The sequence below is a fragment of the Taeniopygia guttata genome, chromosome 1A (assembly GCF_048771995.1).
Source record: "Taeniopygia guttata chromosome 1A, bTaeGut7.mat, whole genome shotgun sequence".
Taxonomy (NCBI): domain Eukaryota; kingdom Metazoa; phylum Chordata; class Aves; order Passeriformes; family Estrildidae; genus Taeniopygia; species Taeniopygia guttata.
Window position 1 is genome coordinate 63,711,468 of NC_133025.1, and position 16,595 is coordinate 63,728,062.

General features: G+C 41.0%; 2 protein-coding genes across 2 annotated transcripts in view; one reads left to right on the forward strand and one right to left on the reverse strand.

Annotated features, from left to right (window-relative positions):
• On the reverse strand, positions 1–6,349 carry SPX (spexin hormone). Its single transcript, XM_030263447.4, has 6 exons — positions 6,335–6,349; positions 3,131–3,211; positions 2,956–3,013; positions 2,027–2,089; positions 1,296–1,379; positions 1–47 (listed from the first exon to the last, which is right to left on the reverse strand). The coding sequence occupies exons 1-6, from the start codon at positions 6,347–6,349 to the stop codon at positions 1–3; spliced, it is 348 nt and encodes a 115-aa protein (XP_030119307.4).
• A 2,756-nt stretch (positions 6,350–9,105) lies between these two features.
• The window catches only part of IRAG2 (inositol 1,4,5-triphosphate receptor associated 2), a 36,352-nt gene continuing 28,862 nt past the window's right edge, over positions 9,106–16,595 (forward strand). Inside the window, exons 1-9 of the mRNA XM_032746442.3 lie at positions 9,106–9,245; positions 10,660–11,251; positions 12,025–12,135; positions 12,937–13,117; positions 13,309–13,382; positions 13,462–13,540; positions 14,532–14,690; positions 15,830–15,947; positions 16,242–16,292. Coding sequence (XP_032602333.3) covers positions 10,684–11,251; positions 12,025–12,135; positions 12,937–13,117; positions 13,309–13,382; positions 13,462–13,540; positions 14,532–14,690; positions 15,830–15,947; positions 16,242–16,292 — 1,341 coding nt within the window. The 5' untranslated portion in view covers positions 9,106–9,245; positions 10,660–10,683. The remainder of the gene's footprint in view (positions 9,246–10,659; positions 11,252–12,024; positions 12,136–12,936; positions 13,118–13,308; positions 13,383–13,461; positions 13,541–14,531; positions 14,691–15,829; positions 15,948–16,241; positions 16,293–16,595) is intronic.

Sequence of the window (16,595 nt, forward strand, 5' to 3'; positions counted from 1 at the left end):
TTAATAGACTGTCAAGTAGCCAGGGTATTCACTGTTTTCTTCTTCCACTGTAAGACAAGACACAATGGGGAAAAGTAAGCTGTAGATAAAGGAGAGTTCAGCCAGCCAAAGTTTTCAGCTTTCAGATCTGCCTTAGGTACAGATTCAGTGCAGTGTGTCTGCTCAGCTAAGAGAAGAGGCAGCATTTCTAAAAAACAATCATGTTTTCTCTCATTTTTAAATGTAGGAATTTTTCTGTTTGCTGAGGAACAAAAATACAAACCATGTCCAGAGGGGTAAGTTAGCACATGACAAAAAAAAAATTCATGCTGAAGAAAATAATGGCTTTGTTCTTCATTTGTGCATTGCCATCAGTCAAGTCTAAAATCAGATGATCTGCAAGTGCATGGCTTACCCAGGTTTGACTGGTTATTTCCTAACACAGTGATGGAAATGTTAATCCACCAATTTTTTTTTCAAACAAGCTGCCAGTTCTGCTTATCTCTCTCAGATATTTCACCCTTTTTTGTCTGTTGCTGTCCATCTCCTCTGCTACAGCAATAGCAGGCAGGAAAATCCCCCTAAAATTTGGGAAAATCCACCTTCAGAGGATTTTGTGGACACGCAAATGACACTTTCACTGATTTAACTTTAGAAGTGCTCGTATATTTTGTCCAAAGCACTATGCTCATTTTTAATTCTGCCTTTCTCTTCAAAACACCACTGATTTTTTTTTTTTTTTTTTTTTTTAATCCAGAGTTCTGCCAGGGCAGAGAAGAGAGGGCTGAGCACAGAGCCCTATCTCCATTTCCAAAAAAAAAAAAAAAAAAGAAAAAGAAAAAAAAAAGTCTGTGGTAGCTGAAGAGGTGAGAGATTTAAGGACAGAGGGCATGGAGTAAAGGTTTAGGGTCTCAGCCTGGTGATGTGAAACCAACAGCTCCTCTTCTTATGGATTCTTTTAAACCTTTGCACCACATCCAGTGGAAGAATAAAATTTTCACAAGTAAACAATATTCCATAGAAAAAGTTACCCCAGAAAATTTTTGGGTTGGAAAATTCAATTTTAAAATAGCCATTCCCTTGAATCCAACCCAGTAAAACATCTGAAGAGAAAAGTAAAAGCAGAATATACAAGTATTTACCTGCTGTCATTATGTGGCTCATGTTGTAATCTGTATAAGTGTACACTCCAATACAGGGCTCTCTGTTAAATAATATCTCAGTTCAAAACAGACCTTCTAGATTAATTTGCTAGAAAATGAAATACTGAAAAACTGCTTTTAAAAAAGTCAGAGTAAGACAAAACGTGCATTCACCTTCTTGTGCTTTCTGTAAGGAAGTAAGGAACAGTGCAGCAGCTTCAGAAAGGGATAAAGGATTTGTGCTATGGCTGCGTGTTTCTAGAATGAAAAAATCAGAGATGCATGGTTAGTTAGTGCCCTATGGCATTTTTTTACTTTGTTCTTTGCTTTTTTATTATTTCTAGAACTAGAGACTCAAAGACAAGAAAATATTGTCTTCTTCACTCTATAACATTTTATGTTCAAAACCAGCCTGATAATCAACATGAGAGATTAGCACTCTTTTTAAAAGGGAGGTTATTACCAAGTCCCTCAGAAGGTAAAAAGAACATTTTCCTTCTTTGTAAGTTCCTAACTTTTTTACAACATTCTGTTCCCTCCAGAAACATTGCCTAGTGTGGATTGATGACGTCTGCTTCTGTTGTTTGTCGCTTCAGCACAATTAATAGCTTGATCTGATTTTTTTTTTTTTTTCCCCAGTGCAAGAAGAAAGTCAAAAGCACTGATGAAAATCCCACTTAGCAGCCAGGTCAGTCTGGAAATTATGTAAATGAAATCACACAGGTGCACTGGAGAGGAATGTCAGTCTTTGTCATGTGCTGGGTGGAATGAAGGGACTGAAAAAAGGGGGTTTCGTTGTTTCCTTGGCTGTGATTCCAGGAAAATAAATTCCCTCCCTTTTCCAGGGATTTCCCCCATAACCTGGGAAGGAGGATGGGCTCCACACCCCTGTGGTGGTGACTTACCCAGCTGCACTCTGTCATAAATGTCCTTCCTCTGGCTCTCATCTGCGATGAAGCGGCGTCCCTCTACAAAAGCAGGTGGACAGGGGTTAAAAGAATCCCCAAACTTGTTGTAATTCCTACTTCAAAATCCCTAAAGGACTCTTTTCAATTTTGTATATGGCCAAGAGCCTTCAATCTCTTTGCTGGACTATAAAGTATTGTTTTTTAAATTGTGTTTTTATTAAAAAAGAATAAAAAAACCATCCCAAATTCCAAACTAACAAAATAAAATCACATTGCTTCCTATGCATCAGGAAGAATGATACAAAGCACACTAGGGAAGTAACACAATGCATTATTAATCTGGAAGAATTTTTAAAAAATAACAAAAAGGGTCCAAATCTTCACTTTAATGACTAGAAATAATTGTATTAACATCACTAGAACTTTCAGTTATATTTACAGTTGTTTGGAGCTTGTATTTATTTTATGTTGCAATTATTTATATTGTCTCCCTTTTGCATTTCTGTCAGGATTCTGACCTTCTTTTTTTTCCCCTCATTTACAGGGAGTTTTTTTCTTCCTCTCTCAGTACCTGCGCTCCCTGATATCTTTTAATTTTAAATCAACAATTTTTCATTATTAATATTTATGTTAAATTTGATGATTTGGATTGAAGGACAAAATCTCTAACTACAGAATAAGAGAATATTCTTGAGTGGGAAGGACCCACAAGGACCTTGAGTCCAACTGTGAAGGGACTGGCCTGTACAGGGACCAAAGGTGTGACCATTACATAATTAGCACCATGCAATTAGTACATCCTCCCTACAGGCCTCAAAACTTCTACCCCCACAGCATCCTCAGGACCTCCTGCTTGTGTGGAACCAAGGAATAATCCAGAGGTGGAGAAAATTATCTCCTCAAAATGGAAAGATCCTGGGACTTACGTGCACCCTTCAGATAGAGCATGGCCTGAGGAGTCCAGTTTCTCCTTTGGAAATGAGCCTTTATGCCAAAAAAAAGAGGGAAAAGAGACATGTCAACATTCTGTGCCATTGCTAATTAGTGCAAATACTTAATGGCACCAAGCTCTGAGCTTCACGAGCTCCAGCCTGAGCTCACCTGAGGGGCACTCCAGGAGAAGGCAACGAAGGACGCTGCCAGGAACAGGGCCAGGGCAGATGCTGGGAGTTTATGCAGCCCCTGTGCACAACAGAGAACCACAAGGTGCAGGAAAAGTCTTTCACATCTGCACATCCTCCCCACTTCACATCGAAATGTGAGGGTGTTCTCAACTCCTGCCTCATCCCCGTCTTGCTGCCAAACCTTCTCTTGCTCAGTGGATGTTTCACGCTGATCTGATCAGAGGATTAATGTTAAATTGAACTTTATTCTTTTTACTCAAATCCGTTTCGTCCTGGTGAGAGCTGCCATCAAGGCGAGCACCTTTTGTGGTCCTATTTACAAAGTACATGAGATCCTCCAGAAATGAGAATAATGTACAAACTAATGGGTAAAGATGATATAAAATCTACCTTGATTTTACCAAACCGTAGGCAACAAGCAAATGTAGGGGGCTTGTCATTCCAAACAAACAAACCAAGAGACAAAATCTCTACTTCCTCAGGTTAAAAAAAAAAAAAAAAAAGGAAAAAATATTTTTAATTTAGCATCCTATCAATATCAACCATGATTAAAACAAATCACAAGACAAGTTTTTTTTGATTCTTGGAGTGAGTTCACTCATGCAGCACATGCAAATGGAAACATTGAGCATGAATCCTCTGTGCATAAGTTGTACCTCTGCTTGTTCACACAGCTCAGCGTGTTGTTATTCCTGTATTGGTAACAGTGATGGGCATCAGAAAATCTAACTGGATGTTTCACAGTGGTTCATTTCATCCCAGGTTTGGGAGGTTGTGCTATTGGTGTATTTTTAATGCAGTTGTTTAAAATACATATAATAATATATCTATGTGTGTATTTCTTTCAGGTTATTTTTAAGGAAAATTTCTTAAGCCCCCTTGCAACTCCTAAATATTGCACTCACATTAAAAAAAAAAAAAATTATTAATTGCAAAGTAAATGTTTGCTACAGACCAAAAAATTCTCACTTACCTTCATACTTATCTCGGTGACAAACCTTCAGTCTTCTTTGCTTGGGATGATGTGTCACAAGCTCTCCTTCCTACATGGCCAGGGGTCCCTTTTTAAATCTTTGGAGTGGAGGTGCCCTCCCCTTCCGTGGCGGGGCAGAGGAGTCTGAAGGGATCTCCTGTCAGCCTTGTAGATGGAGAAGCAGAAGGTCTGATGACTCCTGAGGGAAACCTGCAGCCTTGCAGGAAGTCCTGATTGAAATGATTGAAAGATGGATGCACTTGGAGATGCACCCCATTAAACAGGTGAACACCTCCTGAATACATCAGCATCAGCCCTGTGTGTTTGCAAAGCATCACCTTCCTGCTGGATGATCAATAATCACAGCCAGAGTGGGCATGAATATGGATAGTGAGAGTTTACCCAGGATAATCTACAATACATCAGATTAGCATCCCTTGTGGGAGCTGGAAAAGATGGTAAATCACTCAGCAGCATCAAGACAAAAGTGATTTACCCAGTGTTACTAGCTTGAGGTTATTCCTTGCATACATTCAGAGGATGGAGTCTGTGGTTTGAGTCTCTAATCACTGTTTGCATCTAGTTTTTTTACACACAAGTAAAAGTACAAAGCTCAACAAGAGCAACAACAAAAAAGACCAAAAATACCCAATAAATCCTGACTTCCTAATAGTCAGAAACACTCTTCTGGAGAGTTGGTTTGGTCCTCAGGCAGAGTTAATCACACTTGATGCCTGGCCTTGCTTGCTGGAACCAGGGTTTTCATCTCTCCTCCTGTACTTTTTCCTTTGTAAACTCCAGGGAAGCAGAAGGAGAAGCAAAGCAAACAGGGAGGTAGAAACTTGCTGCCTGGGAGATTGGCCAGGAGGCAGGAAACCAGAGGGAACTTCAGGTTTTGGTGGAGGAGGAGAATGGGAGGCATGGAGAAAGATGTCACCACACTGTAGAAAAACAGCTTCAGTTTTTCTTGTCTTTTGACCATTTGGCAAAATCTGAGTGAGTCTGATTTGGTGTTGCTGGAGTCTCTCTTCCAAACCTGGCTGTATTCTGAGTCCCACAGGAATCCTTGTAGATCCTTGGGGCTTGTTTTGAGCTGCCTGGACAGTAGCAGGGAGCTGAACTGAGCAGATCAAAATCTGAACTGCCTTGTTAGGGGGACAGGTGACCACTGGTTCAAGAACAAAAGCAGGCTCTTGACAGCATCATCTTAAATTAAATGGTTTTACTGCTGTATCATCAGATGCCTCAGTGCCACCAGTGTGTCTAAAAATCAGGAGTTTAGTTGCAACCTGTAGCAAGAGACAGTTGACCTGGACCTTCCACATCAGGTGAAATAAACCCAGTCTCAAATAGAATTACCATAATGGTTTGGGGATTTGCTGGTTTTGGCTTTTTCTTTTTTTTTTTTTCTTTTTTAATTTTCAAACTGTTTTTATTTTTCCCTTAAATTATAACTCATAGTTCTAAATACATTTATTTTTACTATGACCAGTGACTCCAAGTTGCTTCAATTTTCAAATAAAAGTGTATTTCACAATGTTCTCCTTGGAGATCTGTACGGAGTCTGCACGCAGAACAAAGAACTCCAGGTTTGTCAATTCTACTTCAGGGATCAAAATTTTTAAAAATCAGCTCCTCCCTTTTTCTTACCATGATTCTGTGAAGATGTGGCCATCTTACCCTTCCCAGAACTCCAGCCATTTCTAGGATGGGACACAGTTTATTTGTAAACAGGGACAGGAGGCAATGTTTGGGGAGGCAGTGCAGCCACTGGGAGTGTTTGCATTCTCAAAAGAACTGTGGCTGTGTGTGGGCACATGTGAGCTCGTACTCTTGAAAAACGAAGCAGCCCATAACTGGGTTATGGATCATAACACACTAAAAAACTGTGGCACTTTGGGATGATGAGCTGTGCACCCAACACTCACTGTCAGCGCTGCCATTTCTCAGCTGATTCACCTGGAGGAGGAAGTGGCTCTGGCATGTAATCAATACCCTGAGAGAGAAAAGTAGAGGGAAGCTTGCTATAGCAGCAGGACCCCTTATTAGAAAGAACATAACCTATTCTTATTTTTCGAGATGATCTAAAGGGCACAGGCTGCATATCCTGATGCTGTGAGTGATAAAAAGCTGACTCCTGGCATTGAACTTCAGCACTGAGGTGAGGGGAAAATGTTCTCCTCTTTGAACCAATGGGGTCAGACTTACCTCACTGACTTGCATCACGACTGTGCACTTTCCCAAATATTTCCCTGGAAATACAGGATGCAGTCATTGTATCCTGGTAAGGGCAGCAGTGATCCATGGCTTGCTCCTGAGGGAAAGGTGCAGCTGGGGTGTGTGTAGGTGGTCAGTGGGTACGTCAGCAAACACTGCTGCTGTCAAGATATAAATCTCCCACAATTTATGACCTTTGCTTTGGGCTTATTCTCATTTCCTTTGGGATTTTTTTTTTTTCCCCTCTTAGTTTGGTAACGCTCTGGCAAATCCATCCCACTTCTGTCTGGCAGCACCTAGCACAGTGTCCTTCTGCCTTCTGCATGCTACTACAGCATCATAAAAGGCTGTGGAATGTCATGGCAGAGCCTGCAAGGTAGGAAATTACAAAGCATTTTGCATTTCATTTGCAGCAAATTGCATAGCAGGGCAAGCTTTCTACCAGTAGCTGTGGGAATCCAGGGCATCCCTCTGGCTGCCCTGGAAGGTCTGGGACCCTGGCAGGGGTCAGGAACCCCCCTGTACAGAGCCCCCAGAGACACTGTCTCTGATCTCTGTCCATGAAAAAGAGTTTTCAATCTCACAGGATGAATTACAAGCTCTGAGTGTTTGATAATAATTAAGTGTGGCACGGGTGCAAAAGTAAAATTTTAGGATTCTAGATTAGGGGTCCAAAGGGGACAAGATGGAGGAAATTGGGTGTATCTTGTCCTTTTTCTCCTTCTTCATGCCCTCCATGTTTCACTGTAGTGTTGGCATTTTTCTGTTGGTTTAGGCTGGGGACACACTGTCCAACGTAGGTGACAGATATTGGCACATTATTGTAAATATAGCACAGGTAGTTTCTGGTATTTAATGTTTGTAACATCCCACTGAGGGCAGAGCCCCACACGCTGCCCTGCAGGACAGAGCTGCGGCAGGGCAGCAGAACATGTTAGAGATAAACAGAATAAACAACCTTGAAACCAGCACAGATGAATTATGGCTTCTTCTTTGGCAGCAGGGCAGAAAGAGACTTTCTACAATCTCGGAATCATCAATACCACAGATTCCAACAAGTAGCAAAGTCAAATATAGATTGCCCTGGAAAGATATTGATTTGTTATCACTGAGAAACTCAGAGAATAGATTAGACAATCCTTTTTTAAGGCTCATTGCCCAACTGATTCTGCCCAGACACATGGTTATGAACCGTATGACCTCTTCTTTTTGGGCTGGTTTTTTGTGTTTCTGTAATCTTTCAAAGCTGATTCTGGACTTGAACCCCATATATCCCACGCAGACTAAGGGGAAATTTGTTTACAAGCTCCATATTTGCCCTGTAAAACCTTTTGACCAAAACAACCCAATCTGCAATCCATCAATACATTTTATGCTGTGCAAACATGTTTTTCAGTGTTATTTATTTTCATAATATACCTTAATTTACAGAACCATGGAATAGTTTGGGTTGGAAGACACCTTTAAATGCCACCTAGGCCACCCCCCCACAATGTAAGTAGGGATGTCTTCAACTTCTCTGGGAAGGTGAATTTTCATGGTGCAGCTCTGAAGGAAAGAGATGCTCTCTGGTGTGTGATTAGAGAGGCCATCTGTGGCTGGCTCAAATTTATTTAACTATTCTGTTGCACATTCAGCATCACAAATGTCCTTGGGTGTGTTTCAGGCACTGCAGATTTGCTGGAGAAGCTTTTTTGACTTTTCTCTAGACTGTATGAGAAGAATTGTGCTAAAAACTGCTTGAGATAGAGAACAGGGAGTGGAAAATCCATTCTGTCAGAGAAAATGTAAATTCCTTACTCAAGAGAGGTAACAGGGACTTTGCTGTGGATTAATGTGTGAGCAATGCTAGAGCCAGGCCCAGGTTCTACTGCTCTCACAAAGAGAAGCAGCTCCAAGGGACAATTCTAAGAAGAATTTAACTGTATTATGTGGGGTGAGGGGTGTTTGAAAGCATCAGGAAAGAGCAGAAATCCACAAATTTTTGAAAGGTGCAAGCACCTCAGAAAGAGGTGTTACTTCTGAAGTTCAGTGAACCACAGGTTGGTACAATATTTTTTTTTCCCAAGCAATGGACAAGTCTGAAGCAAGCACCAGGTGAAAAGACCAGCTGAAAAAACAGTTTTCTGCAGGCTGAAAAGGAGATGTGGCCATGTAAGAATGGGCATTTACAGGGTAATTTAGCAGGAGCCATACAGCTCTTGAGACAGGCAGGCTCTACTGCACGTCTTGATAATTTAATACAAAAAAGAGGAATTAGTTAAGGGTCCTAATGACATTTTTTTTCACAGAACCAAGGGCAGAGATGACAGCTAAGACAGAGAGAGTATTTAATACACTATCAGCTCAAGAGACTTCAACACTTTCTTCCTTTCAAAAGTGGTGAGAGTGATGAAATTTATACAGCTCCCAAATTCCCTGTTCTAACTCTCAGAAATTAGGAGACATCTGCTCCTGTTTGAAATTTTGCTGTAGGTGGAAAAAACAGGTAAGAACTGCTAATAGAAGTGAGAAACACCCCAGGAACCAGGATTTTGACACAGCAATAACCTGTATCACAACGTTCCTTGCTGTTTTAAGCAATAATTAGAAGAGCAGGGAGACTTCAAGTTGCACTGAAATTACAGACAATTAATTTAACAGCTGCAGGAGAGATGTGATGGGGGGAAAAAAAGTAAAAAGGGCAGGAAGCAGGAGCCTGATGCTTGATTAGAAGCCAGGTGCAGCTGGTGGTCCCTCGCAGCTGAGAGGCAGCATCTGTACCTTGTAAAGCTGATTTTCCAGCAGAATAGCTCATTTAAACGCTGAAGTTCACTCAGCCACTACTCCTCAGAGGAATAGCTAAAGTAGCTGTGCTGGCTCCTTCAGAGAAGGAAGAGAAGTTATTTTTCCACTTGCTCATGTAAGTATAAGGTCTTGGGCTGTGTTTTTTGTTGGCTGTTTTGGTTATTTTTTTACTGGTAAATTACAGGAAAAAAAAATGCCCTTTAATAGAGTGTTATTTATATCTGCTTGAAGGCTCTTATGTGCTTCAAGAACAGCCCTAAACTAATTGGAAGGTATTTAAATTTTAATTTAAAGGTAATTAATCTATTTAGAGATAATACGTGTGTAGTAATACATCTCTAATAAAGAAGATTGCTTCCAATTCCTGGCATTTATTTGAGGAGTAAATATTTTGAGTGAGACATAGTTAAAAAGCAGTCTCTTCTCTAAAATTGCTCTGAGCTTCTTTTTATTCTTATTTTTTGAAGTATCCCTGTGGCTAAGGACATGTTCATTGGAGTAAATGTTACTAGAAAAATAAACTTAGAGATCTTGCCTCTGCTTATCTGAGCTAAGATGCTGCCATGCAGGATGCCTGTAATAAACCAGCTTAAATTAAACACTTAGTATTTATGTTTCTTTCAATTGAGGTTAATAAGGACTTATATATAATTTTATTCCTTGCTTCAAAAGATTATGTAAGTGTTAAGTGCTAGTGAAGCCTGCTGTTGTTGTGGGGGAAAGGAATTAATTTTTCTACATAAAAAAAATCACTTAAAATCTGATTCTTGGGAACTTCATTCACATTCACTGGGTATGTTTTATTGTTATTTAATAAATAACTCCCAGGTGAGCAGTTCAGGTGGTTGCAATGTGCAGGGTAGACATGGGAACCTCCCTGGAAATGAGGATTTATCCCTGCAAAATGAACCTCCCATGCCTTAGTCATATGCAAATGTGCTTATCTTGTAGGAAATACCTTTTAAATATTGTCTGGGAGACTAGATAATGAAAATACACACAGGATGAGGTGCTTCTGTAGGGCATATTTATTGTGTGATTCCCAGTGTGGCAGTATGGCAGCTGTGGCTGATTAGCATAAGGAGCACTGGATTTAGGAGATTTTTTTGTTCTTGTAGGCTCACAGAAATGCTGAAAGTCTTGTTGGTCTCACTTCTTCTGCCCCATCCCTGCCACCCCCAGTGCAATTAAAGGGCTTCCTTTAATTAAAAAAAGTCCTCTGCTAATTTGCAGGGTGTTCTTAAGTTTTTATTTTCATTCCCCCTCACCTCCCTGCCATGGTTATAGCATTTAAGAATAAGCAGTGAGATTTCAGGAAGTATTTGTGTCTTTCTTTCCCAGCTTGTCCACATCAACTTCTAGTTCCCTGGACAGAAGAATGTCCTGGCTGAAAGTTTCTGTCACAGCTGATAAGTGGAACAAGGGTTTTCAAACACCTGGATGCCAAAGCAGCCAAGTGGAAGAATTGGCATGAATATGTGTGTGTGCTAATCCCCCTGACTCTTGTATCTTGTGCTTATTCTTTCCAGATATTGGGCAAGAGAAGAGAAACGATGAAGTCTTTTGAGCGTGGAGCTAAGAAACGGCACCACAACCCGGTGGACAGCATCTGCAGGAAGATCAAATCCATCCAAATGATGGACCAAGTCTCCAACCCAGCCTTACAGATACCAAAATTTCAGTCCCAGAACTTCGACAGCCCACAGAGCAATACTAAAAAAAACCTGGAGGAAATCCTGAAAAGGAGAACCCGCAGGAGTTGTGGGAGCTCTTGCTCACCTGTGGTCAGCCTTGACAGTGACAACGTTTTCTTTGCCAACTTGCCTGGTCTGGGGGCCAGCTCTGGCTCCCACACTGCAAACAGAACCTATTCCATCCTGGAAAGCTGTGAGAGACCCAGCAGCTCGTGGGTGCCTTCCTCTCCAGTGGACACCTCCTCTCCATTCTGCTTTGGAGCCAGGGAGGCCAATGCCCAGCACAAAGCCCAGCGTAAAGACGCGCGGCCCGAGCAGAAATATCTGACCTCAAGTCCGAATTTGTGTGTCTTCACATCTGAAAAAAAGCCAGCAAGTTCTGGGGTCCAGCCTCCTGTGCCAAAGACATTTCCCTCAAGTGAAGGAGGTAAAGATACTGAAGAAAAACACCCCCTAATTTGCAGTTCCAGACATCTCAAATTCAGCCTATGTAGATGACGTTTATTTACCGCTTAAACTGGTAAAACGTACTTTAGTAGTACTCAAGTTCTTAGGAGACTGCAAAAAGAGCTGAGTCAAATCTTAAGTTTTCTCTAAAAAATATTAATATGAGTGTAAAAAGTGAGGACTTAATAAGGCAAACATGTTTTTCAAATTTGCTAATTCATTTTTGGTTTGACAGATAAAGATGTTTTTTAATAGTTTGAGACTGAGACTACTATTTGGTTATTATTCTAGCATTTTTTTTAATAGCTGAATTTTATCTGGCTCTTAATTTAGCCTATGATTTGTCTATCAGACTGATTTTGAAGATACAGGAGTCTGGGTGTTGCTCTTAGTTTGGTTTTTTTGTTTGTTTTAGGGATTATTTTCTTAATAAGTTAACTCTAATGATTTCCCTATAATGTATGTGAAGGGTGAGGGAAGAAATACCTGACTTCTTAAAATGTCCTGTTTCATATGTTTACTCCATAGAAAGAATAAGCAAATTTTTCCAAAACTACATGCATAAAAGTCAATGCATGGACTACTTCCCAGCTCAGAGGCTCCAACTATGACCAGTTCCTGTGTTGTTTAGCACTAAAAGCTCTTTTTTTATTGGAGAGGGAACTGGTTAGCTGGTTTTGTTGCTTCAGTCATCTGGGGTGGAAGTTGCCATCAGCAAATAAAGATGGGCAATAACAGATTTGTTCCTCGCAGGAGTGGGGCAGACAGTGGGGTGCAAAGCTGACAATATTTACGATGTGAGCTTGATCTGTGAAGAGAACCTGCTGACCACCATCTTCTGTGCATGTGACATCCACCACACAGGTTTGCCAGTGTTTTTTTCATTGCTCTCTCTTGTTATCCTCTCAATGGATTTCCAAGGTTCAAATTGTGTTTTGGTCCCTGAGAGATACCAGGCTCTGAGATGTGCGGGTGCCTGTGTTGTGGAAGATGTAGAATAAATATCTAAATCTAAATGTCTGTGCCTCTTTTGAATTGTGCCTGAACATTCCCCTGCTGATCTTTGCAGTGCTTTAGCACAGGGGAAAGAGGGGAGCGACACATGTCTGGCAGTTACCTTATTGCAAGTGACTGTTTCTTCCTTTCAGCCTTTATCCTGTTAGAAACTTGGGAAACTTCAGAGAAGAGACAATTCCTCACAGTTCCACCTCAGACTACAAGTGGTAGAATCATGGAATGGTTTGGGTTGGAAGGGACCTTAAAGATCATCTAATTCCATGCCCCTGCCATGGGCAGGGACACCTTCCCCTGTTCCAGGTTGCTCAGAGCCCTCTCCAGCCTGGCCCTGAGAGCAAAGACCAGTATCACATGTCAACTTGTGTTCCTCTTAACCTGAAGTTCATAAAACCAGTAAACTGGATTTTTAGACAGAAAAAAACCAAAAACCCACCACTACAAAAAAAAAAAAAAAACCTCAACCCAACAAAAAAGAGCTCTAAACTACTTTTTTTCCTAGTTCCTCTAACTGGTTCAGGAATCAGTTGCTTGTCTGCAGCCCTTGAGGGCAGCTGGATACGATGCAGTTCAGTAGTGTGGCCCTGCTTGTACAGTTTTTTTTATGGTGCTTTGCCAGGCTTTGGCATCTGACCTCTGCTTCTGTTTTAGGAAAAGTGGCAGTGTCTAAGATAGTTGATTATTTGAGACATACAACCAGCCGGGAGTCAGGGGACAGTGGTCTTGAAGAGCTGTGCAACAAGCTTGACCCTGAGCACAAAGATATCTCCATGGACCTGGAAACCTATCATGCCATCATGGGGGAGTGGATTGAAGACTGTAAGAGAAAATGGTAACTTATTTTAATAAATCCGCTGTGGAAGAAGGTCTTTATAATCTTCCCCTGTGGCTCTGAAAAGAAAGTGGTATTGGGACACCATGTCTACAACATTGGGTTTGGCTAAAGTTTTGGAAGTGTTGCAAAGCTGGTAAGCAGCTCAGCGTCCTGCTGATTTTGTGACCCTTGATGCTCCCTTCTTTCAGGGAAGATAATACTGAGAAATCATCATCAAGCACAGAAGACCTGGAATCTCAAGTACCTAAAAACATCTCTGAAGGTGCAGAACATTTTATTCTGTTTCTGTTCAGGAAAGCTCCACTTTCTTGCTCTATAACCAAAACCCCCATCTTTTTCAGCCAAGAAGATGCATGTCCAGATGAACGTTACATCAGGAAGCCTGGAGGCCTTTGGGGGTGATGTATCTAAAGGAGATATGTGAGTCCTTTTAAGCAATTCTTTTTCAGAATATAGAACTCCTAGCTTTCCACTTGACAGAAATTCCAAGAACCTTTATTTCAGAACATTATCCTTGGGGTTTTTAATGCTCACCTCAGTCTGCAGGAGCTCTTGATGCTGTCACCTTCCTCTCAGCTTCTGCTCAGACTTAAAATACAACCAGTACTTCTTCCTATTGATATCTTGGTGCTTCTCTGTCCATTTGACTTTTTAATCTGTGGTCAGATGTTTGTTGTCTTTCCCTGTTTAAACTGGTTCCTTCCCTCCACCAAATTCTTATTGTCAGACAACTACAACCTGAAAATCTCATTTTGCATTTTGTTTGTGATTGTTTTTTCTTATGATATGGACTTTGTTGAGGTGGTTTTTTTGAGTTTGTTGGTTTTTGTGGGGTTTTTTGGTTTTTTTTTTGTAGTAGTAGTAGCAATGTCTATGATTTGGACTGTTAATGGCCAAATACTTAACAAAGAGCAGAAGTTTCATTTGCAGTTTATGCCAAGTCAGAAATCCAACATCTGCTCTCTAAAGATTCCCCTATAATTTTTCAGGATCTCAAAAAAAAAAAAAAAATTATCCTCATTCAAGTTTTGGTTGAAAGCATAATGTGGGGGATAGCCTGGGGGAAAAGAAAGGACCCAGAAATTGCAGAGTGACTACAGAAACATCATTAGTGGCCCAAGAGGTGACCAACAAAATCTTAAAGCACTTTCATGTTGGCATCCAGCTGTGGCACCTTCTGACACAAACTCCAGTTGTAGGGAGCAGAAAAATATTTTAAACCAAAAGTTCTTGATACCCATAAAACTGGAGAACAGACTTGGCTCCATTATCTCTATGCAGAGCAAATGGCTGCACACTGCAGCATCACAAGTCCTCTGTGGGCTGTCATCAGTGCAGTAGGATCTTCTAAAAGTCTGAAGGAGATAAAAATGACCTTTCTCACTCTTTCCTGGCTTTGTTACTGGGACAGGGAAACCTCTGACTTGATAACCTGTGTTGCGGACCTGCAGTACAACAACCAGAAGCTTCAGGAGGAGAATAACAAGCTGAAGCTCACCCTGGAAACTTTGGATGAGACCAACAGCAAGCTCCTGGCAGATAATGAGCATCTCTGTCAACAATTAAAAAGGTGGGGGACCATGATGGCACCAGGCCTGCCATGGGCAGAGCTGTGATCTTCCAGCCTTGCTTTCACGCTTTTCTCCTCACCATTGCTTTATCACAGTGGTTTTCTTGACTTCATCCACTATCTGTAAGGTTTAGCCTTCTTGCCTGGCTGTTCTGCTCTATCTCCCCTGGTTCTCATATAATTATTCCTCTCAGAGCCAGGTTCCTGCAGCATGTGGTGGTGTGGGGTCAGGCTAAAGCAAATAAACTATATCACAACAGCAACAATATACAGATATATATTTTAAAAAGGCATAATATTACCAAGAGAAGAGCACTGGAAGACTTCCATTCCTAGACCACATTCTTGTTGCCAAGCAAAGGAAAAATGAGTGTCTAAAAACTATTTTGCTGCACTTTTGATGAACTGGGGTGAGTTGTGCCACTTGTTCAGCCTTTCTGTAGCCTGGGGACATATCAGTGCCATGAGTATGAGCCCATTTTTCGTTGTGTTCATCTGGCCTAATTAATTACACTGGTCAGTGTAATTAATTACACTAATCAATTACATTGGTCACTGCCAAGCTGTTCCCAGGTTTTTCAGGGGAGATTAAGGCAAGAGTTTTTCAGGGTAGCTGGCATGGGGCATGTGCCCATATCCCTGCTCTGGGATGCTCTGCAGGATCAAGTTAGCTTGGAAAATGACATTGCCTGTTGCTTTAATATATGGTTTGGTGTTTAGCAGATTAGGGTAAGAAAAAAGTGTAGAGCTCATCCTTGAATACTGAATTGAAATGGTTTCTCCAGCTGTAAACCATGAAGTGTTGTAAAGATGAATTTGTGCTCAGTTAACTTGATATGTTGAACTGTAAAAAGCTGTATTTTGAAGATATTCAACATAGCTTTGCTTGCATCCACCTGTCTTGGATGGGGTTTCATTCCTCACTGCAAGGCTGGAAGAGGGTGATAAATAGGAAGCAGAACCATGGGATTGCTTCCTGGACAGAAATTATGGGCTTAAACTTGATTGTTGCTCTTCTGTTAAGTGTCATGCCAAAAAATAAGTGCCTGGTGGCTTCTAAAAATATTCTGTTTCCAGCCTAGTGAAACAACCAACACTAACTGGCTGAAGTTTCTCTGGATTTGCTTCCCCCTGTGCAGCATCCAGCAGTCTGTGTTGAGAGCCAAATCCCTGGAAGAAGAGCTACAGGAAGCAAGAAACAACCTGAACGTGTCAGAAGAGAAAAGAGAGCAGATTCTTTGGCAGAACAGACAGCTAGTAGGTGTTTTTCCTTCTTGTTTCCCCTGTACAGCACCTCACACCTTGCTGTAACAGTGGTGTGGCTGCTCAGGCTGTTAAAAATTAGGATTGAGACCTTCTCTGTGCCTTAGTGAAGCACCAGCCTCAGCTCTCCCCTTTTTGTGTGCTCTCTGAAACAAAGGGATTCAACACCACAGCTGTGGATGTGTTCGTGGTCTGTTGCTTACATGCTAAAACCAACTCTTCTGTTTTTCTATTATTTATTTTCTTTTTTGTTTTGTTTTGTTTTTTTTTTCCCATGAACTTGATCAGGAAAAAGAAAATCAGTCTCTCAACATCAAAGTTACTTCTCTCCAGGAAGAGGTAAAATAAATCATGATTTGACATCTTCTTGCCTAGCTAAAATTTGCCATTAAGAAATGAAATGCTTGTCACGCTTTGAAGCCTTGCATGCTAATTAGTTTATCAAAATATCTAAAGCTTTAAAAGGCTGATTTGTCATAAATTTTATATCTTGAGGTTGCACTGTGCTTCATATTTTCCACTTGCTGGGTAAGTAAGGGTATGTGGTTAGGGAAGTATAGGGACAGGGTCAAACTACTTCTCCCCCTGCCACAGCACCTTTTTTCCAAGATTTATAGGCAAATTCCATGTATTTCTGGTTCC